Genomic DNA, 24,756 nt, shown 5'->3' with positions numbered 1-24,756 from the left:
GTCAGAGTATAGTAAGGGCCATCATCTCTCTTCAATCTAAAGTTCCATTAGCTAGATTCTTGGATTTCATCTCACCTAGTTGATTCATATTAAGCTTGAAGTTCACTAAAACCCTGAGATAATTTTCAGATGAACTTCTGTCCCGTTAGACCTCCATTATCTTACACTTGTGAAATCCATTTTTTAACCCTAGTGTAAACCTTTACATTTATCGTGATTAAATTTATTAGTTGCACTGGTTTTAGCCCAATGCTTTCATCTTTTTAGATCTTTTTTTGACTTGTGATGCTCTCATCCAGTGTGCTAGTTAACTCCTAGCTTGGTGTCTTCAGCAATTTGGACAAACATAATATCTTTCTTTAAGACATATCACTGATAAACATGTTAAGCATCCCAAAGCCAAGGTGAGATCCCTGGCGTTTCCCAGTGGAAACATCCTTTCAATATGACAATAAACCATTAATCACTTCACTTTGAGTCTAAACATTTAACTAATTTGAAATTTACCTAAGTGAACTAGTCTACACTTCTTCATCTATTATAAAAGAACAATATAAGAAACTCATCAAATGTTTTCTTAAAATTGAGGTAACTTATACAGCCACCATATTCCCTTAATAGGTAATAAAAGTAGCTAGGATTTATATAGTGTTTATTATGTATCAGGCATTATGCTATCTGCTTTACAATTAATATCTCATTTTTTTCTCACAACCATCCTGGGAGGTAGGTGCTATTATTATTATCCCTATTTTAGAGATGAAAAAACCCAAAGCAAATAGAGGTTAAGTGACTTGCCCATGTGTAGCAGCAACCACACTGGTATACCCAGGATGGCTGGTAGCACAGGTTCTCAGATCTACTTTACTAAGAAAGATAGCTTTTTAAGGGGTGAACAATCTTTTTAAATTACATTCACTAGTTCGGAGGAAAAGTCAGCACCCTGATTTTCAGCACCCATCAGAGAAAATACAAGCAGAAAAATAAAGACCAACAGAGAGTGTTTTAACTGTCTGAGAAATTAGCACAGATCTACAGACAGGTCCAACTGTCTGACCAAGGCAATACATACATAGTTATTGGAGAGAGAAGTACCAACATCTGGGTTTTTCAAAGCTGGGGTGGAGGAAGCCTCCTTAATGGCTACCCAGAGTCTCATCTGGTCAAATCACAAGATCACTCTTCCATGTGTGTGTGTGCGTGTGTGCGTGTGTGTGTGTGTGTGTGTGTGTGCGCGCGCATGTGTGTATTTCTTCAGGGTCAGAGGGCATCACAAGCCTTATGACCCACTGCCTAATTACAAAATAACAAAAGCTGTAGACCTTTCTGAAAAACAAGCCTCCCCTAATCCATTTTCTCTTGTTGGGCTCCACGTGAGGCCTATTAAAGGGTGAGGAAGATCTTTCTGTTCCCCATTACCAATACACCAGAATAACATAACTAATAAGTGTCTGGGACTGGAGTTAAACTCAGGGCAGACTCCAGCTGCAGGTCTTTATCTGCTGTGCCATTTAGATGTCCCCAATCTACCAGTCTAGTAAATCCTTTAAAAAATCTTTTACAAAAAAGCAAAAAATCAGACTGATAAAACCCATTCTTGATGAATCTTTCCTGGCTTTTTGTGGTCAATGCCCCCTCTTCTAGATGTTCATTATTTGTCCTTTTAATAATATAGTCTCCATTTTTTTTCCAGGAATAGGTTTTCTAGAAATGTGAAATTTTGCTTGTTAGTTCAGACAAATTCCTTTATTTTAAAAAGGCTGATGATAAAAACCTACCACACTAAGTAATTAAGAGATATAAAAGTTAGGTTTGAATGAGGCAAGTTTTGGGCATGGAAGGGAAGAAGAAATGTGCTACCTTTTAGACACCTTGAAACTACTCTGTATAGAGATCCATGCTAGAGATACAACTTCCAATAACTGATGTTACATTAGAGAGGGATTGCTATGGTATATAACAGAAGGAGAAAGACTTTTAAGTAGGAGAATCTCAGAATTAGGATTTTTCATTTTTACTGCTGGGTTTCCTCACTTATCATCCCCATTCCCCTCAAAGGTTCCAATATAATCAAGGAGCCAGTAACTAAAGCATGAAGAAATTCCCTCCAAAAAGACCTTTCCTGAATAAGGGCCATGATCATGGTCTATAAAGATCCTACCTCTAACAATGGCACATCTTTAGGAGGAGGGGAGGGCTCAGCCAAAGACAACTTCCTTTTGACAGATTTGCCTCCACCACATTTCTTTGAAGTTCTCTGGATTATGGACTTTGAACAACCAAAAACCCAGTTCAGAATGTAAGACTTTGTCATGAAACACACACCATATAGCACAGGGACAACACACCCATGAAGAAAAGAATAAAGACAGCAAGGCACCCTCACTCCTTACTGCCGTACTGCTATAGAGGGATGAGGACCTACATATCTATTCTTCCCTTCCTCCGGCACCATTAACTTTCCATACAACTAGTATCACTGGGGCTGATCTTGGACACAAGCAGTGATACCTTATATCTCCTTATTTTTATGTTAAAAATGTAGGAACAGGATAAAAGAGAGGGTTGGGCCTATTTTTTCATATGTTATGCCTTCCTGCTGTAACAGATGCCTTGCTTGCTTTGCTATGAAATCAAACAAGAAAGCCGTGCTTTCAGCTCCAGCTTTGCTCTTCTGAGGGTTATGTATAGAAGAAAAATCTTTTATCCTTATCTCTACCAACAAGTCCTGGGATCACACTACTCAAACTAATGGGAGAAACAGATATTATTGAGCCAATCTAGGTTCTCAGAGGACTTTAAACATATAAATAAACATCACCCTAGCCATTGAAAATGGGAGTAAGGCTGAGTGGAACACCTAGACAATGGTAGGGAAGCTGCATCCTTGAGGGATTTGTTCCCTTGTCCTGTGAAGTTTGGATTCAGTCAAAGGGTTGCACTTGAGGACCTAGAGGGCCACATGTGGCCTTGAGGCTGCAGGTTACCCACCCCTGACCTAGCATTTTGGGTTGGAAAAGTCAAGATAGAAACTTCAAAACAAAGATTGCTGGCGCGTCTTGGAGAGGGCAAATGTTTGTGAAATACCCAAAAGCAAATGACTTCAGAGAAAAGATGAGCAGACGACACCATATTGTCTAAGCAAAAATCCATAAGTCAAACCAGTTCAAGAATTATGAGATGTTGTCTAGAACCCAATTCTTACACAGTTAAGGGGAGCACATGACTCACCTCATACTGTAAGAAGATAAAAACAAGAGAGTATAACTGAAGGTGACTACCAAAAACTGACGTGAACCTCTATGAGAATCAGAATGCAAAAGCCTGGAATCCAGATTTATGAAGGGTCATGGAACGGCATGTTGACATGATATGATGCACATTATCATAGGAATGTTTTAAGACTGCATTTTGCTCTCTTACATCCAAGAGGTTTTTTATGATCATTGCAGATTTAGGACACAGGGGAATCATTCACATGACAAGCCAAGGTGATCTCAGACTGCTTTAATGGGCATATATTGTCTCAAACTGGAGGATGACCATCCTATTGTCCTTTCCCATCCCATGATCAGACTCCATCTAGAACCTTGATTTTACTACTACATTTTAGGAAGGTTATAGATAAGCTAGGAGATGACCAGAGGAAAGAGACAGTTGGTGATGCAGTAGACGGGACTGAACTTGGAATTAGAAAGATCTGAGTTCAAATTCTACTTCAGACACTAACTAGCTTTGTGACCCTGGGAAAGTCACTTAAATCCTCCCAGCCTGTTCCCACATCTGTAAAATAGGGATAATAGTAGAACCTACCTCAAAGAAGTGAGGGTTCTTTTGAGAATGTAATGAAATAACATACACAAAGTATTTTGCAAACCTTGAAGTGCAATATAAATACTAGAAATTAGCTATTATTAACAAGTAGCCTTAAGATCATCCATCAGGAAGATCAGTTATATGTATTAGGGATGGTTAGCTGAGAGAAGACTAAGGAAAGACATGGTTATGATCACTCATATGGTAAAGGGATTAGAGTTGCTTATCTCCAGAGAACTTATGGGAAAATGTTGGAGAGAAACTGACTTTTAGAAGGCTTAAATAGAATGAACTATTTTCAGAAGTGGTGAATGCCCATCACTGGAGTTCTTCAAATAAAGATCAGCTAATGATGTCTTGGTGAAAATGAAGAAGAGAATTCATGTTCAAAAGAAAGCCAGACTGGGTGATTTTGGGGGATCCTTCCAATTCTTGGGAAATTATAATTTTGACTTTGCAAACTATGCCTTCCTGTGTGATCCTTGTCCCTACTCTGGCATAATTTTTCTTAAAGTATTTTCCTAACAGATGTGGGTTCCTCTTTAGATTTAAAAATACATATTTTGAAAGCGACAGCACAACCCTCAGATTGTTCAATTATCCTTCCCTTTTGCCAGATGACTAATAAACTGGGTTTTCCAGTCATCCTTGATCTTGAGAATATTTTTGATGCTTTCTATTTAGATGAAGTTATTGTTAGTAATATTTTATAGTCTATAACAACTACCATGTGCCTTTCTCTTATCCTCTGGGTTACCTGAGAATTGGATTCTTGTGGTACCATATTGTTCCAAGACTTGCAGCCATATAGCATCACTGGGGAAATACTGATATGAAAAAAAGATAGTTTTCTGCAGCATAGATAAGCTTGGGATCATTGAAAACACTGCACAATTTACCAAATGTGATTAAGCCTGCTTTCCTCCTGCTTTTCTGTTATCTACCTGGCTTACTGTACAGCTACAGTGCTTTTCCAAGATATATGTACAAAGGTCTAACTCAATGATGTCTTTGAACACAGAGATTTAGGATAGATTTAGAACAGAAAAAGACCTTAGAAGTAAGTGCAGTCTAAACCGCTCATTTTGCAGACAAGGAAGCTGAAGCAACTTGCATAAGATCACACAAATAGTAATTAGCAGCAGCTGGGATTTAAACTCAGGTTCTTTGACTCTAAATCCAACACGCTTTCTCTAGGATACCATGCTGCTTCTCCTATGTTGCCCATTCACCTGCATATGGAGAATATGCTTTCTTCATCCACTAGACTTTCTTCATTTCCCCCTGTATTTTCACATTGTTGAAGATTAAATGAGATAACATATGTAAAATGTTATATAAACCATAAAGATCCATCTAAATGTCAGCTGTTGCTGCTGCTGCTGTTACTGCTGTTCCTCCTGCTGCCTCCTTTAAATTCCCACGGGTTAATTTAGGACGGGGGAAAGAAAGAACATTCCACTTCTCTAAATCTTTTCTGGAACCCAGTAAAATACAGGAACTGCACCAACTGTAGATGCCTGCTGCTTGCTGCTGCTGCCCTTGCCTAATAGGTTATCAGAGTTTTACCATGTGAATTTATTTAATGGTTGGTGCTTCTCTTTATGAAAAGTGGAAGGGATAAGTCCGCAACCTAGTCTGTGCAAGAATTGAATTAGGTGCATGCTGCAATACTAAATGTTGCACTTGTGGGGGAACAGACTTGAGTCCCCAAGAAGTAGAAAGAAGAGGATGAAATTCTCTTTAACACAGTCCTATGCTTTGCTCAGCAATGAAATGAGAAATTTTCCCAGGGCTAGGTTCTTAGTCCTTAAATGACTCGTAGTCAAGACTTCAACTGCACAACTGTATTGTTATTGGATATTCTTGTCTACAAGATGCTCTTGGCAACTGTTCTGCTGTATTCTAAACTGGCAGTTGTAAGGCCCTTTGCGATTCTGAGTGAGAGCAAAGCTCCTTTATCCATGGAAGAATAAATGCGCATAAGATAGAATCTCACTAGTCTATGAAAGACAGGTAAGCCCAAGGATAACAAGGGAAAGATCAAATATTGAATAAAGGTATTGCATGTGAACATGCTTCTAGTCTAGGTACCAAGAAAGCAAAAGTAAAAATAAATGGGAAGAAATTCATCTTTTAGAAGCATTCATTTAAATGAATCTTTTCCCCTCTTAAGTGTGGGTTCCATGTTGATTTAGCTTGAAAAGGATCTAGTTCAACCAAACCCAGGCTGCTTTTTCCTTATTTTAAAACTCTCTAGAAAAGAATTTCCTAAGGCAGCTCAATGGAAAAGATAGGAATAGGGAAACAAGAAAAATCAGGAAGTAAAAGTCCTTAGTTCTATTTTTACCTCTGATATGAATTAGCTTTTTGAGTTTGTATTAAAGCCTTTAGCCTCCCCAATGTCTCTGTTTTCTCACCTATAAAATGTAAAGGTTAGACTAAGTGTCTCCTGGTACCTTTCAGCTCCCCAGCATCCAATAATTCTATGAACTTCCCCTCAGTTCATTAGTTTCTACATAGCATAATGAGTGCATTCCAAAAGACCAAATTAACTGTATTTTCAAAGTTCAGAAGACTCTTTCTAATGCAGATTATTTTGTTTATCACAAAAAACTTGAGGATTTCATGATTCATTTTTCATTACTGTTTATGTCCTCTTCTCCCAAAATTTGGCATGGATTTGGATATCCTTAAGGTTGATGCTTTTATAAAGAATGCCAACACAGAAGTGTATGGGCAGAAAAACAAGGCTGAGCCAGTGGCAGAGTGATAACACCAAGGCTTCTGGCAAACAAAACCCTAGCATCTTGGGGAAGAGGGAGGAGGGACACTATTAGAGAACTGATGAAAAGACAGGGAGAAGAGCAAGGTGGGCAGGCACCAATGAGGCACAAGCGTGTTTGGGGAGAGAATCCTCAGATAATTATGATTACTGATCCGCTGAAGAATGGAGGGAGGGTAGATGCTAGGATAAGTGGCCATACAGACTGGAGTTTGGGTTTCATTGGTGTAGAGAACTCCTGGATGACAAAACTCCATCTACCAATTCAAGCAGGCACCTTTCTGCAACTTAGTCTTATAGAATATTAAAGAAGTGGTGTAAAACAATAAGAATAATAGCTAAAGTTTAAGTAGCTCTTACTGTGTGCTAAGCACTTTCCCATTATTATCTCAGTTCTGTCTTTTTATCATTAGTTCTTGACACCTGTATGGAAAGCTCAAAGGGTCATGTGAATTTCTTAAAATTAAGTGGTAATGTTAAAATCAACTTACACTTCAAGTCAGAGTGAATTTACACACACTTTTCCTCAAAGAGCTTATATGTCATGTGTATAAGCAAAGAAGAAAGAGTGTAAGCTCTTTGAGGTCAAGAAGCAAAAACATTTATGTCTCTGTATCATCATCATCATCATCTCTAGCATTAATATAATACTTATTTATATACATATATACACATATATACATATGCACAAATACACATGTGTATGTATCTATGTGTGTGTTTACACATATATAAACACACACAAATATTCTCCCATTTTATCCTCACAACAACCCTAGGAGGTAGGTGCTTTTATCACCCCCATTTTATAGGTGAGAAGACTGAGGCAAAGAGAGCTTAAGTAACTTGCCTAAGGTCACACAGCTAGGAAGTGTCTGAGACTGGATTTGAACTCTTGTATTTCCGATTCTAGGTCTGGTGTTCTAACTGCTGCAGCATCAAGCTGGCCCTGGATGCTAAGTGCACCACTCCTGAATTCAGATTAACATATTAAATATGTAATATATTTATATATAAATAAATACTTAATAAAAATTACAACAACACATAGATAACATTACACTATAAAACTAAGTGAACATGTGGTTCACAGGGATTCTTCTTTTCAGATTAGTGATCTCCATTTCTATTTGAGTTTGACATCATTGGCCTAGAGTACTGAGTGGCTAAGTGACTTGACCAAGGTCACACAGTTGCTATGTATCAAAGGTAAGACTTGAACCTAGATATTTCTGGTCCTAATTCTACTCCCTAAACATATGTCCTTTCAATCTGCCAGTGTAGAAAAACTATGCACAAACAGGTAGTTAATAAATCTGATGAAAATGGATTAAAAAATTAACAGAAGTTTCACTGCTGTAATGTTTTTCTGAGACATTAACTACATTGCTTGGAGAGGTAGCAGAACATGGTTATAGTAGAAGTAAAGTCAGGCTTGGAATGAGATGCCCTGATGTGAGGATGGGGGATGAATTCCAACTCCAATATTTAATAATTGTGTGACCTTGAACAAATCACCTAAATTCTCTGGAGCTTATCTGTAAAATGGAAATAAAAATACTCACACAAGCTACCTCACAGATTTCTTGCAAGGAAAGAGCTCTGTAAATCAGTGAAGTAAAAATGTGAACTCCTGCCATCACTAGTGAAATGATTAATTTCTGCTCCTTTTACTCCTCCCCCACCCCCACATCTGTCTATTTAATTTCTACTCATTCTTCAAGGCCTAGCTCAAATACTATTTTTCCTAAAAAGTCCCTCCATCCCTCCATACCCCTTCTACTAAATTTCTACTCATCTTTTAGGGTCCCACTCAAATACCATTTTCCCCAGAAAGTTTTCCCTGATTCATTCCAGCCAGAAAATGTCATATGACATCCTACTACATACACTTATATCTGTAGCACACGTATTACTTATGCTAACCTGCCAGTTATTACAGTTATCTGGCTATGTGTCTCATAGCCTTAACCAGATCAAGCTCCAAGAGGGCAGGGATCAGATTGTAAACATCTCTGTATTCGCTCTCATTCAGTTAACGCTCCTTTCTTAAGCACTTACTATGTACCAGGGGCAGCTAGGTGGGGCAGTGGTTATAGCACCAGGCCTGAAATCAGGAAGATTCATCTTCTTGAGTTCCAATCTCGCATTAGATATTTACTAGCTGTGTGACCCTGTTTACCTCAGTTTCCTCATCTGTAAAATGAGCTGTAGTGCAAAGAAAATCCCACATGGAGTCAAAAAGAGCTGGACATGACTGAAAAAACAACTGAATAACAAAAATCTGCCAGGTACTATGCTAAACCTAGGATTTATAAAGAAAGGCAAAAATAACCTCTGATCTAAGTGAGCTAACATTTTAGTGGGAGAGACCACTTCTAAATAATTTGGCACAAATATGATATATACAGTGTAAATGGAAGGGAAATTTGGAGAGGAGGCACTAGGAGTTAGAAGGACCAGTAAAGGATTCCTTCAGAAGGCAGCATCTGAGCTGAGTATTGATGGAAGCCAGAGAAAGCATGAGGTGGAGGTGAAGGGGCAGGACATTGCAGGTATGAGGAAGAGCCAGTGCAATGGGCATGGAAATGGGAGATAGAGAGACAAGTTTGAATAATGGCAACAGACGGCAGAGTATGTGAAACGTAAGGAGACTGCAAAGGCTGGAAGAAGCCCAGTTATGAAGGGCTTTAAATGCCCAAAGGGAGAGTTTATATTTGATCCTAAGGATGAAAGGGAACCACTGGAGCTCATTGAGCCAGGTGGGTAACATGGGCATAACTATGCCTTGGAAAAATCACAGCACTCATTACAGAGCCTTGCATATATATGTGAAGAGACAGAATCATGTAGTAGAATGTTGGAATGAGAGGTTACAAAGATCTGAATTCTTATCCCCACTCTGATTTTTACTAGGTGGGTGACCATGGGTTAGCTGTTTCCCCTCTTTGAGACTTTGCATCCTCATCTATAAAATGTACCCATTTCACAGAGTTGTTGGGAAGCATCAAAGTGGTAGGGATATAAATGATGCAAGTGTTAAGGATATGTACTGTACAGGACCACAGGCCAGTGGGAATCTGACCCTGATGGCTGAATAAGCCCTCTCAGCTGAAGAGCCTGCTACTAGGCCTGGATTGGTTCCTCATTCCCCAGGCATTATGTCCTTGTGATTAGTGTGGTATATACCCCCAGCCTGGGAATGGGGAGATGTGCAGTGTTCTCAGGGGAAAAAACATGGTGTTGCAGCTGGGAGGGATATTTGTGATTTTGTTCTATAAAAGCTTGTGCTTGTGATAATAAAGTTGGCTCTATTTTCCACCACTCTCGGAGTCCTGTTTCTTTTGTGCACTCTCTCTCTCTCAGCCTCTGGGTAAGCAACTCTTTCCCACCCTGCTACTGGACAGCAGGGCCCCTCACAATGTACATGAATGCATCCATACATATAGATACACACACACACACACATATATATATGGATATACACATATATGTATATACATATCCATAGATATATTGATATATCCACACACATATATGCCTAGTATGTGTATATATCCATGCACTTACATACATACATATACATAATGACTGTTACTCAGTTTTCAGTCAATTTATCACCAAGAGAGTTTTGAACAGTTATATAGTTACTATTAGTATTATGCCATTATACATAATGCATATCATTGTGTCATATGCTATATCATTCATTCTCTCAGTTGGCATGAAAGGGAGACCACACAGTACATACCTGGTAAAATAAGAAACAGTCTCTGCAATCAAGGCATTTGCCACTTAACCAGTAATTATAGAAATATAGTCCAAATTCAGAAAAAGGTAGACCAACCTTTTTTTCCACTGAAAACTTATGGAAAACTATTTTTTCCATAGCTGCTATCAGAGGGATCATCTGGGGAAAATAAATTATCCAACAGGCAGCAGTCCTTTGGAAAGAATCTTAAGATCTAATTGCATTTTGGGGTTAACACCGACTGGCATTTCCAAGAATAAAATGTTAAAAATACCTGGTGTGAGAAGAATAACTGAGGTGACAATCAAGGAGCAGATCACCAGAATAACAAGCAAAGCAATTGCAATTCCTTTCCAGTTCCTTTGTGGAGGATTACTTCCCACCAGCTCCTGCAAACAACAAAGGAGAATACCAGTGAGTGCAAAGGAGAAACCAATCTCTCGTGAAGTCAATAGCTCCTGTTAATTCAAAAGCCAGAAGCGAAATTTGGGAGCAAAAGTGTGTGAATTCGGGGCCACCTACACTAAAGCAATTTCTGGATGCGTTCCTCTTCAGGCAATCCTGGTCACTGAGCTCTCTTGCCCCATCCCTTCAGTCCCAAGTGCAACCTCTCAGGAAAGGATCAGATTTTTGTCTCTTGGTCTTTTTACCTTAGCATGTGTGTACAAGAGAGCATGGTAGCTGAGGGGACCTGGCAGACCTGAGGGGAGAAGGTGAAGTGCACGGCCAGTAAGTGGGCTGCAACGTACTTACAGTCTGGGGTATGCTTGAAAATACTAGAGAAATATCAAATCACCATATTTCTGCTCCTTGACCAATATTTTGCTCCCACCTCCTGCTGCACTAGAATAAAAGCCTCTGTGCCCATTTAGCAAATTCCAGTTATTAACCAGGAGGAAGATATGGATCCCAAGTCATGGTACAGAGACATTATTACACTCATGAGAAGGGCAAGCATCCCCCCAAAACAGGCTAACTAAATAATACAGGAATGGTATCATGTAGATGGAGAAATGGTTAAATAAATAAAGTTTGCATTCAAGCTGTCAAGAAAAAGTTGAGCAGAGTTCAGAGGAAGAAAAAAGCCCAGGTGGGCCGGCGTTCAGCGTGTGAGATAGATTTCTCACTCTACCTCTGCCATATGTACTGATTATTGCCCAAGATTCCCAGCAGGTCTTTGGACTGCAGTCTCTCTTCTCTATCTAATTTACACTACATCTTAAAATCACTTTCTCTTCATGAAATTCTGCTGTAATCATGTTCTAACTCTCCTGCCTGCAAAACAAAGGGCAAGTTTCTTACACTGCCATTCAAGGCTTTCTTGGTAATCTGGTTTTAATTTGCCATTTTGTAATCAATCACTTTCTATACATTATTTGTAGGCAGAGGGGTTAGAGCATCTCCCCAGGGATTGCTCATGTGTATCCTACTATACCTTTACCCCCTTTATAGCATGACCAGGCACTTTTACTCACATTGTGCTGCCCACCTGATCATCTCCTCCCCATTCCCCAACTCCAGACTGAAATATCTCCCCCATTTTAAAATTTTCACTTAAAATAATAGGTCTACCTTCTTGAAGGAGGTACCTCTGCTATACCTCTATACCTCTGATAACCCCACCCAAGAGTCAGTCCTTCTCCTTCCCTTCTTCCCTCTCTCTCCCCTCCATCACTCTTTCCTTCCTTTCATCCTTCCTTCCATCCATCACTCCCCCCTCTCCTCCTTTCTTTTCTCTATACTGTCAATTCCTATGGTTCCTACTGATTGTACTACTTATGGCACACTTGACATATACTGCCTTGTCTTTTTATTTGTGTCTCAGTCCCCACTATATTATAGGTTTCTAGGGGGAGCAATATCTTTTTTTTTTTTAAAGCAATCGGGGTTAAGTAACTTACACAGCCAGTTATTTCTGCGTGTGGTGCTGAGTATCTGAGCCCGGATTTGATCCAGGTCATCCCAACACTGGAGCCAGTGCTCTTACTTGCTGAGCCACCTGCCCGCCCCTAAGCAATTGGGGTTAAGTAACTTGCTCAAGGTTACACAGCCAGGTGTTTCTGGGTGGGTGCTAAGTGTCTGAGCCCGGGATTCGATCTCCAGGTCTTCTCGACACTGGAGCCGGTGCTCTTACTCGCTGTGCTACCTGGCCGCCCCAGGGAGCACTATCTTAATAGTGCCTTGTCCATAGCTGGCATGAAATAGTATTTGTAGAATGAATCATTCAACAAACAAGAAAACAAACTGTTTGCAGTAAACACATCTTTCTTACGATAAAACTATTTTGGCTCATTTGTATCAACCATATTCTATTCCTTAAGTGCAGATGCATCAGATTTGCTTTTTAAACATTGCTCTCACGTTTAAATACCAGGTAATTTTACATGCACATAGAAAGACATTATGGCATCCTATTTTCATTTGGACAATTTTTATTCTCCAGAGCACAGGTAAATCTGTGAGTTCTAGCAACGCAAATTAGATGTTCAAAGTGACAAACTTAAAGATTAACTCAACCAGCAGGGGCTGAAGCTACTGAAAACCTAAGTGAGACTGATATGATATCCAGTGAAGGACCAGAAAAACCTATAAATCCCACCCTGGAAACCCAAGCAATACTCATGAGCCAAGTCCAAAGCAATGCCTTTTTCCATATATTTACAGGCTTTTTAACCTAGCTTAGTGAAAATGAGATTTAATCCTGTGCCAGCTTCTATGTGGAGGTTCAAAGGGACAGGTTCCTGAGACACTTAGAATTCAATTACTGTAGGAAGCTCTAACCAGCTCAGTGCTACACATAACAGCCAAAGAATCTTATACAGGTAGAGCACAGGTTGTTTCTCTCTCCTCACCACTTCCTGGTATAACTAGCATTCCTGGCATTCTTCAGCATTCATCACAAATGCCACCTTCTGCAGGAAGGCATCCTCCCCTCCCCAATCCGCTCTTGGCAGTCACTTGAGCCTTTCCCTCTAAAACTACCTTCTTTCTATTCTATGTATTTCTTCTATGTATCTATTTACTTACATTTTATTTCTCCCACTCAAATGTAAACTCTTTGATGGCACTGACTGTTTTTGTGTTTTTAATTTTTTTTTCATTTCTTTGTATCCCCAAGGCTTAGTAGAAGGCCTGGTATACAGTAAGTGCTTAATAAAGCATTACTGAATAAATTTACTGTTGGACTGGATTCTTTAGGATAAATATTTTTGAGCCTCTTTATGAGCAATCAGTTTTTGGATGGCTTCTTTGTCCATAGTTCCAGCAGGTTTCTGCCCTCCCTTCTCACCTTCAGTCCAGATATAGAAATTATTCTACTGCTCCAACATGAATCCTATTCACTCTTTTCTTGGGAAAAGTCTAGTTTTAATGTCATTATTAGCTAGTTATTTAATTAATATTATTAGCTACTCAGTAGGTAGCAGTTACACTTACCACTGAGCAGCCAAAGGAAATAGCAATGGGAATCTTTTTTTTTTTTTTTAATTAAGCAATCAGGGTTAAGCAACTTGCTCAAGGTTACACGGCCAGTTATTTCTGGGTGTGGTGCTGAGTGTCCGAGCCCGGGATTCAATCTCCAGGTCTATCTCAATACTGGAGCCGGTGCTCTTACTCTCTGAGCCACCTGGGCGCCCCTAAGCAATGGGGTTAAGTAACTTGCTCAAGGTTATGCGGCCAGGTGTTTCTGGGTGGGTGCTAAGTGTCTGAGCCCGGGATTCGATCCCCAGGTCTATCTCAATACTGGAGCCCGTGCTCTTACTCGCTGTGCTACCAGGCCGCCCCTAGGAATGGGAATCTAAAAACAAAGTGATGCGAATGGACATTTTTATTTGGCCATATCTCTATCCTCCGAAAAACCACTGTGGCCCAAGCTTATTTTTATCTTTATGTTTTAACTAGAAAATACAGCTTCCCTGGAAGATTATTAACTTGGTGATTTGTGATGCAGGGCTCCACATTATATGCCACTCGTACATGTAAGCTGCAAGAAACCAAAGATTAAAATTACCCAAAGTTGCCACACTGCTCTATGAACTGATTTCTAGAATGACTCTATTATGTATTTTTATTTTCCACAGTTATGACATATAATGCAGGCATTTGTAACAGAGGCTTATTGGAAATAATGCATTCATGTCCTGTCCTCTCAGAGTTAAATGTTTAATGTATCTTATCTCGCCCTAACTTCATGCCTCTCACTGGATTTTCCTTAGTACTGTTTGTCAAATCTCATGCTTCACAGAACCTAGCAGGACTGTGAATCCCAGTTCAGATGGGGAAAATGGGGATGGAAGTGAAAACCTAACTGTGCCCGGAGCAAAATTTCCATTGTTTCATTTTAGGTAGAAAGATCAATATAAAGGAATGAGAAAAGAAGGGAAGGAAAAAAAGAAATCAATCAACAAACAGTTATGAAGCAACTACTTTGTGCCAGAGAGGTGCTCAGAATACAAAAATAAAAATGAAAGAATATCTGCCTTCAAGGAGATTACATTCCACTGGGGGAAAGAACATGCCCATAAGTAGGATTATGTAAAATAGCTGCAAAGTAAGTAAAATGGGATTAGGAAATGTTTCATGGGAAAGGTGTTACTTTAGCTGAGACAGTCTTGAAAACCATGAATTCTGAGAAACAGAAATGAGAAAGTAATGTGCTTCCCGAATGGGAAATATCCAGGGTACAGAGCTGGAAGATAGAGAGGGTTAAGTAGGCATATTGACTGGATTGGATATTGATTGGATTATAGAGAGTGTGAAGTGGGGACAGTATGTAATTAAGTGCAAAAGTAAGGTTGGGGCCAGATTATAAAGGATTTTAAATGAGAAATAGTGGTGTCTATATTTATTGAGTAGGGTACTGGAATCGTTAGAGTTGGACTTTAATAAAATCAGTTTGGCAACTGTGTGAGGGATGAATTGAAGAATGTAATAGACTTGAGTAAAGGGGACCAACTAGGAATGTACCACAATAGTGCAGAAAAGGAGGGATGAGAACATGAAGGAAGACAATGGCCATCTGGGTGGGGAGGAGGGTACTAATTGGAAGGATGTCCTGCTTTGGCAACTGACTAAACATATGGACTGGGGAGATGGAGACAAAAAAGAAAATGAGATGTGAAAGGAAGCAAAAAAAAAAAAAGTAAATGGACCCTAAGGGAAGAAAGGAAATAAAGAAGGAAATAGAGGGAAGGGAAAGAAGACAGGGGGAAAAAAAGAAGGAAAGAAAAGAAGAGATAAGAAGAGTATAGAAAGGAAAGAAGCTTTTATCCTTGTATCGGTTTCAGTTATCTCAAAAAGATAACATGTATTACTTGGTGTCAAATTATGGATCACAGAATAAGGCAGAACTCCATGGAGAACTCCAACCATGGTGATTTTACCTAGATCTCTGTTATGGCAGATAGCAAGCACTGAGCCAAGAAGATGAGATTCAACAAGCAGTTTGAACAATGTGTTTGTGGTACACAGTGAAAAAAGTTAGTATTTGGAGTTAGTTACTCATTTTTTCCCCCACTACTTAATAATTCAGTGAGAGATCAGGGTAAACTAGGTAGAAGATGAACCACAAACTCAGGGCCACATGGACTCATGTCCTATTTCTGATACATACTGGCTCCTCTCACTGCCCCCAGGTAACTCTTTAAGATTATAAATTGCAGTATGGCTTCAGATTTGCATTGATAGAACGAGTTGGGAACACTATATCATTGAAATCCCAGGTCCAAACAAAACAAAATAAAGGGCAGTTCTTTTCTTTTGTTTGTTTTTTAATGGGAGTGCCAGGGAAATGGCTAGTCTTTTATTGGAGGGAAGAAAACATAACACATCTCAAGTAAACCAGTTCAGGGGCTCAGTGGCTAAACTGGTGGGGTACCAGCTTATAATGGGTTCCACAGTTAGGGCAATGCTGTGTCTTGTCTTTGTGAAGACAGAACCAGATGACTGCACTGTTGTCCTCTTCACAGATACAGCCCTCTATTTGCTTGTCAGTGATGGAAGGGACCAGGTTGGGCTCCTCCTTAGTCCCTAGAGCTGCCTTTGGGGCTAGCATGTTGTATGGATCCAAATCATTCCTTGCGGCTATCATAATCTCTCTCTCCAAGCCAGTAGCCTGCTCATCAGAAGGGATACCTCCTCCAGTCACCATGGACCACCACCAAGTGGCCACCTGAGGAGGGCCACAGGTCCTCAAGGCCTGGACCCCCAGTGCCCCAGAGCCCCGCAGTAACCTTGAAGCCATCGCTCCTGAGACAACTACGACCAGTAGTAAGGGGAGTTCTTTTGGAAGGTGATTTGGATTATTTTCAAAGAAGGATTCTTCATGATTGAAGGTGAATCTTTGAGGAACCAAAATAGGTCATTATGATAATCCAAACAATCAAATGATTTTGCCATTCCATTGGGTGGCTCTTTTGATATTATTTAGACAGCGTCAGACAATTAAGAGAATAGAAGATTAAATCTCTAACAGAATTGGGATAGGAAGATTATGCTCAATGTTCCTTTCAGGATTTTTCAAACCTTAAGATGCAGCACTAAAATTGAACTTCAGGATACAGGAAGCTTTGAATAGTACAATGCTTACAGAAGGAGTGGCAATAGCAAAGCAGAACCCACAATGACGGTAAAGGGCATGGCCTTGCCAGTCACAATGGGGATGGTTGGCAATTTCTCATTTTCTTGTACTTAACTAAGGACAGAGAGTGTCAAGCAGATGGCCTGGACACAGGGGAGGGGTGGTAGAGGAGGAAGAGAATGGAACTATTCTCTTTTTTTATAACAATAATCCATTTCCAACCAATTCAACCTCTCTCCTACTGTCCTTTGGCATTTCAATTCCAGACAATGCCCATGACAAGAAGTCACCCCTCAGAGGACAATGGTAATTTATTCTTTGGATTGAAAGTAACAACGTGACAGGTTTCATATCCCATACTACAATAAGTTTATTCAAAGATTCAGCCTGGGTCCAACTGGAGATGATTTTCTTTTTAAAATATTTATTTTTTTTCCAATTACATGTAAAACAATTTTTAACATTTTTTTTAAAATTTTGAGCTCCAAATTCTCTTTTTTGATGCTTACCCTCCTCTCTCACAGAAAAGGCAAGCAATTTAACATAGATTATACATGTGTGGTCATGCAAAACACATTTCCATCTAGTCATACATTCAGACTCCATCAGTTCTTTCTCTGGATATGCATAGTGTTTTTCATCATGAGTCTTTCAGAATTGTCTTGGATCACTGTATTGCTGAGAAGAGCTAAGTAATTCATGGTTGATAATCATACAATATTGCTGTTACTGTGTACAATGCTCCTCTGGTTCTGCTCAATTCACTTTGTAGATGTAATAAAAGTCTTTTCAGGTTTTTCTGAAAGCATCCTGCTCATTACAGCAAAATAGCATTCCTTCACAATCATATCACAACTTGCTCAGCCATTCCCCAATTGATGGGGATCCCCTCAATTTCCAATTCTTTGCCACCATAAAAGGAGCTTCAATAAATATCTTTGTACATTTAGGTTCTTTTCCTCCTTTTTAAAAAATTCTTTAGGATACAGATCTAGTAATGGTATTGCTATATTAAAGGTTATTCATAGTTTTATAGCCCTTTCAGCACAGTACCAAATTGTTCTCCAGAAAGATTGGATCAGTTCACAGCTCCACCAATAGTACATTAATGTTCTAATTTCCCCACATCCCCTCCAACAATTATTATTGTACAATATTGCTGTTATTATGCACCTGTATGTATGTACATGTATTTTCCAGTTTTTCCTAAGAGTATCCTGCTTACAGCATGATAATATTCCATAACAATCATATGATCACAATTTCTTCAGTCATTCCCCAAATAATAGCCATCCCCCTTAGTTTCCAATTCTTTGTCACTGTAGAAAGAGCTGTCATAAATATTTTTGTACATGTGAGACCTTTTCCTTTTTCAGGGTTTGCACTGAGTTTCATGGGCAATATGCAGGCAGCCTCATGCAAAGGGGATAAATCAGTTAGTCAACAAACTCTTATTAATCACATATGTGCCAAGTACTGTGCTAAGCACTAGAGATACAAAAGGAAATATATACATGTATGTATAATATATACACATATATACAATATATACATATGTGTGTGTGTGTACTGCTGTCAAGGCATTCACAGTATATCGATACAATATGCAAATAATTATGATGAAGCTATAAACAGGATAATTTGGGCTGGTCTCAGCTGGAGGCACTAAAATTGAGAAGGACCAGGAAAGTCTTCTTGCACAAACTGAGATTTTAATTGAGACTTGAAGCAACCATGAAAGAAGGCAAAGATGAGGAGGAGATAGTTCCAGGCATATGGAACAGTCAAAGGTTTTTATAGGAAAAAAATTCCTTTAAGCATTTGTCCAATGGGAGATCCCTTTAGGTGCATACATTTCTACTTGCTAGTAGAGATTCTACAGGGAATTAACACCTTACTGAAAAATGATTTAATCAACTCAGTATATAGTTAAATCTGGGGCAGCTAACTGGCACAGTGAAAAGAGGACCACACATGGAGTCAGGAAGACATGAGTTCAAATATGGCCTCAGACTAGTTGTATGAGCCAGAGGGTCACTTAATCTTGTTTGCCTCAGTTTCCTTATCTGTAAAATGACTATCTTTGCCAAAGAAAACCCCAAATGAGGTCACGAATTGTTGAAAAAGACTGAGAAGATGGAACATCTAGCTAAATACTGGCCTCAAGGAACAGGAGTTGGTTGGAGGGACAGGAAAGGTAAAAGCTGATAAGAGTTGACAGAGAAGATCTCTTTGGTCTAGCACTGTAATACCCTTGCTCTCACATGTGTATCCTGTCCTCCTTTGGCTTTCCCCCAACTCCTGGTGTTCCATCTTTATTCCAAATCCTGGCATAATTCCAAATGCCTGAGGACTTAAAAAATCTATTTCCTATGAATGCTGGAGACTTTCTCTATGTTCTAATAACATGAACTTTCCTCTGGAATTCTTGCTAGCACATCTCCAAAGCTGGGGTAATTTGCATAGACACTGGGGCTATTTCTAAAACAGATCAAGTCTGTTTGCTGCCAGACGGCTCACTAACCACAGTGAAGGCTGTATGTGTGAAGCCCTTAAGGCAGAGTAAGTTCCAAATTACCTTTTATGCTGACATATACCTGGAATGAGACCATGAAATTTGTGAGGGAGGGAAGGAGACAATTTTGCTAGTGTTCACTCCAAAAAAATGCTGGAAATGGCATGTTACTGTCTGTCACCTATAAAAATTTTGGATACTCTATTTTTATACCGGCTGTTTCAAAAATCAGAGCTAAGGCAATTTTAGACCCATAAGCTAATTTGACACAGTGATGTATTGGTCTGATGATTCCTTTTATGAAATTAACTCTGAAATATTACCTATTTTTGTACTCAGAAAGTCATTCCAACTCTGCTCTATTTCCATCTTGATAACTTGTTTTAGAGATTTTTTTCCCCCTAAGTCTTGCAATGATTTTTTTTGGGAAAAAAAGTAATTCTGGACTGATTGTTGCTAAAGAAAAAAAGTCACAAGAAAGCATGGGCAAAGGTAATCTATCCGTAAAAAGACAGACCTTGTAAGTACATCACTCATTTACACATTCTGCATTGCTAGAATGAATAGGTGTTCAGGAGACCTGGATGGTGCCTATCACAATGCTTGTTTGAGTTGCTTTTTTCTTACAAAACTCATTGGTAATTTGTAGATGGGAGTAACTCACCTTTCTATAGCAGAAAAATAATTCTGGGTCCCCCAACATACTATTTCACTTTGCCTGATGTTGAAATTGCCTCCAGGTGCTCAGTAAACATTGAGAAGCTAACAACTGAACTGGTGTCTGAAAGCCAAGAGCCACCAGCAAAAAAACTAGTTGTAGAAAAGAAAAATACATGGATAAATGAAATAGTCTTGACCATGAAGCCAAGATTGATTTCCCAGCATCTCTAGTGGTGACCTCACTATTGATCTTCACAATTATCATGTGAGAATAGGAAAACAAGAATGGTACTATAAAAGATTCACCTTACAATGATAAAGGTCATGATTCCATGATAGAAACACATAGTGAAGTCTTGAGAAGACTAGGGTTGATGAAGATTGACTTGGAAGTTCTCAGGTTTACATGAAAATTCCCTTATTCTTGTGTGTGTGTGTGTATGTATGTATGTATGTATGCATATACCACAGTAACAGTAAGACAAACAATATTGCCACCACCATAAGATTTTCAAGGTAACAAGTTTGAACAGGAAAAATGTATTGCCAAAAGGAAATGCTGTGGAAGATTCTGTACTAGCTGGAGCTTTGGAGACTACTTCAATAAAAAAAAAATGTGTTACAAAGTGAATAGGATGGGTCTGGGAGAAAGGCACTCTGGGTTCTTATTCTGGCTCTGTCACTCAGCTTTACTTAAATTACCTAACTTCTTTGGTCCTCAACTTCATCATCTATAATTTAAATGGTTATACTGGATGGTTATACTATATATATATTTGCCTTTTCAAATTTTTTGTCCATATAAAGCATGGCAATGATTATTTATAAGAAATAAGGAGAATGTCTAGCCCTCAGCCAGTATAATAACAAAACTAAATTTAGAATTATTGATTGCCTCTGAAACATTGATTAATTCATAAAATAAAGAATTATTCATTCTTTACTATACTGCAGAATACTGCAACTTCTAGGGATGAGGGTTTGGGGAGAAAGAAACAAATAACTCTAAGCCATTGTCCTTGTTTTTGAAGGGCTTAAAACAGAGTAGGGAAGAAAAAATTTTCACAAATAACATCACCAGACAGTATATGATAAATGGCATGTGAGTGGGTCAGTAGGAGACTTCAGTGATGGTTACTATTTCCTAGGGATCCTTATTGATCAGGGACCGATCTCCTGATCACCAAGTAAGCTAATGGGACTCCTCAAGTATAACCAATTTTTCTTCTCATCCTACATATCAGTTATGACAATAGGCTTTAGCACACCTGGACAAATCCCCTGAGAAGCTGGATCAAGTTTTGGGATCCCTTTCCAGTAAAGTTGTGAATTGACAACAGCGGCCTCCTTTTCTTCTCTGCTTTGCACACTGTAATTCAGTAACTACAACTGAATTATGTGTTGAATAGATGAATGACTTTCATGATGCTATGGTAATTAATTCACACAAGTAATAAAAAAATGCCTTTTATATAAAGCCATTAAGAAATGATGCCCCACATTAAAAAAGGTAAACCAAGAAGGGCTTCACTTCTAAGGACTTAAAAGGAACAGGTAAAACATCACCATTTGTCCAGAGGCAACTTCAACTAGTAGGCTGTTAACAAAAGTTTACTGAGAAATGAATAAACCTCAGTTTTCTAACTCAAAACACTTAAAAATACTTCTGAGAAGCCATGATTGATGCCACAAAGTCTATGAAATTTACTCTTTACTCATTTACTTTTATTTTCAACACAATTTAGCCAAATGTTCATCTGTCTACCCAGCTCACAGCAGACTAGACATTCAAAGTAGCAAAAAGTGACAACTAAAATTTTAAGAATGAGAGACAGAAAAACTATGAAAAGTAGACACAAGAACTCAAAAATCCCTAGAGACATCCTGAGCCATTTAGAATCAAAGCAAAGAATACAAGACACTTCAATAACTCATAAAGTCATAGCTACATTGAAATACTGTGCAACAACTAATGCTTATAATTATGTCCAAATGCCATCAGAGAGATCAACTGATATTTGGTGTACTTTGTTTGAGAAGGCAAAGTAGTGGTTTTTTTAATTCAGATTGACTAAAATGGAAAAGAAATAATGTTCTGGGATTAAGAAAGAGGAAGGTTCTGTCATCTGGAAAATTCATTACAGGCCATACCTCAATTCTCCAGTGACACCAGATAAAGTCATTTTCTGTGTCAGAGTTTGAAGCACACTGGATTTCAATTCAAAGGCAACAACAAAGAGACTGTGTTTCAGTGCTTTATTTTAACCATATGGGTTTGGCTATAGGTTGATGAATTTTTTGCAACCCCATTCAATTCTTTATGTCTTAAATACTTGTTGGGTTAAATTGAATTTCCAAAGTCACAGAGCAGTGGTAATGTATGCCAATAAAGAGAATACCACAAAAAGAAAAATTACAGATCTTTGAGTCCAGTATCTCTCACAGTCCAATTTGGATTGGTATATCCTGACTGTGGTGATTCTAAGCTAGAGTTGGCCTTAAGCCAGAGATGAGAGAACAAAGAGCTGAAGCAAATACATAATGAATGATACCATATCATAGCATTGCTTTATATATGAAAGAGGAAGGGTTAAACCTGTGGTAAGGTTAGCTTAGTAACATGTGTTTTATTATTTAACCCTTGTATTCTTATTTAATAATACTATTCCTTCAGGTTTTCCACAGTTTTACCCCAGCAAACTCCTTATTACCCCTCACTTGGATCACTGCAAAAGCCTCCAGACTAATCTTTCTGCATACAACCCCTCTTCCTTCTATCCCTTCTTCCCCTCAGTCCATCCTACCAACATAACTCTCCAATTCATAAAATATCTCATTATGTCATTTGAAGCCTCAAAGATCAATAAGACCTCAGCTCCTAGGGCATAAGTTTTAAATTTCTTATCTTAGCATTAAAGGAGTTACAAAATCTGGTGCCAACTCACCTTTCTTGAATTGTCTTCACACTTCAGCTGACTCAACAAACAATGAACTACATGCAAGTAATTAAAGATTCAAAAACAACAACTGAAACAAACTAATATTTCTTTCTATCAAATAATTTAAATTCTATCAATGAGCACTATATACATACATATATGTTACATAAATAATTACATATGTTATATGCACATAAATACAAAGTAATATGAAAAAAAGAGAATGTTACACTTGGGGAGAGAACTAGATCAAGAGAGGCTTAGTGTAAGAACAGTACTTGAGCTGAGCTTGAATGAAACTAAGGATTCTAAGAGGAAAAGATTTCTCATCTGTGTTTTAGGGATGGCAAAGAGCCCACATGAAAACAGCTCCAAAAAAGCTATAAGCCTTCTTGTCTCATTTTTCTTCTTTCCTTCACAGTCTAGACATTATGACCGCCTGGTTCAACAATATAACTTTTCTTCTATTGGCACTCTGTGGCCCCTTTATACAATCATCACTAACATTTTTCTGAACCTGCTGGATATCTTCTGTTACCACTATTTTCTAACCTACTAGCTGTTCCTCGACCTTGGCATTCCACCTTTTTTCTCCATGTTTTCACAAGAACAGTGGCAATAGATTGAAAATACTGAGAGGTTAGAAGGAATAATAAATATTTGTTGGATTAATGCACAAAGACTTCTGAAAAGAACTTCACAATTTACAAAGCACTATGTGATATTGCATATTGAGTATATTTAAAAATGGATTTAAGAAGTGAGTTATTTTTTGTTTTTAAAACATATTAACCTCCACTTTGTATTCAGTTAGGAGTATAATCATTAGGGGGCAGCTAGATGGGGCAATGGATAGAGTACTGGCTCTGGACTCATGAGCATCTGAGTTCATATATCACCTTAGACACTTGACACTTACTAGGTGTGTGACCCTGGGAAAATAGAGAGAGAGGAAGGAAGGAAGGAAGGAAGGAAGGAAAGAAGGAAGGAAGAAAAGAAGGAAGGAAGGAAGGAAGGAAGGAAGGAAGGAAGGAAGGAAGGAAGGAAGGAAGGAAGGAAGAAGGAAAGAAGGGAGGAAGGAAGAAATAAAGAAAGAAAGAGGGAAGGAAGGAAGAAATGAAGAAAGAAAGAAAGACAGATCTCATTAGAAGTGGTCCTGTGGCCTTCACCCCAAATTAACAAGGCTCAAAAGTCAACTCCTTAAAGTGCTCTTGTATCAAAAGCAATCACTCAATTTATTTGTCCATCTACCTATTTATCTATCTACATGATTATTAGAAGGTTCTCAGACACAGACTTATTGATGTAGAATAACCTTACTTTTCCTAGAGCATCTAGCATTGTACTTTGTACATAGGTTCCAAGAGTTTTGTTTTGTTTTGTCCCCAATGCTAAATGACCCATCATCTACGATCCAGCGGATCACTATACCAAAGTGTATATTCTCTGAATGCAGAGAATGTATTCATTTTTCCTTCCTTTTTTTTCTCCTTCTTTGCCTTGTGTATATGTAATAGCACTCAAGAAATTTTTGTGAAATTAATCACCAAGATATGAGTAGTGATAATGATAATTCAGACTACAGTGACTTTTCAGAATGTGTCCAGGAAGTTATAACTGTAGGAAGTTAATAATAATGGTATAATATTATTGTGTTTACTTCACCCAAAGTCCTTTCTCATGATATTATCATCTTTTAGGATGAATTTTGAA

The 24,756-nt window shown here is 38.5% G+C and overlaps 1 protein-coding gene and 1 pseudogene across 1 annotated transcript in view; both read right to left on the bottom strand.

Annotated features, from left to right (window-relative positions):
- Positions 1-24,756, bottom strand: part of DPP6 (dipeptidyl peptidase like 6) — a 990,703-nt gene that overhangs the window by 540,511 nt on the left and 425,436 nt on the right. The window contains exon 2 of the mRNA XM_069084788.1: positions 10,627-10,741. Within this exon, the coding sequence (XP_068940889.1) occupies positions 10,627-10,741 (115 nt within the window). The remainder of the gene's footprint in view (positions 1-10,626; positions 10,742-24,756) is intronic.
- LOC138158805 (cytochrome c oxidase subunit 5B, mitochondrial pseudogene) lies at positions 16,100-16,593 on the bottom strand (annotated as a pseudogene).

The sequence above is a fragment of the Petaurus breviceps genome, unplaced genomic scaffold (assembly GCF_028583685.1).
Source record: "Petaurus breviceps papuanus isolate PSGF00001 unplaced genomic scaffold, PetGlider_PUasm1.0 115, whole genome shotgun sequence".
NCBI classification, from domain to species: domain Eukaryota; kingdom Metazoa; phylum Chordata; class Mammalia; order Diprotodontia; family Petauridae; genus Petaurus; species Petaurus breviceps.
Note: the sequence above shows the minus strand (reverse complement) of the source record. Positions and strands in the feature narration are given on the sequence as shown.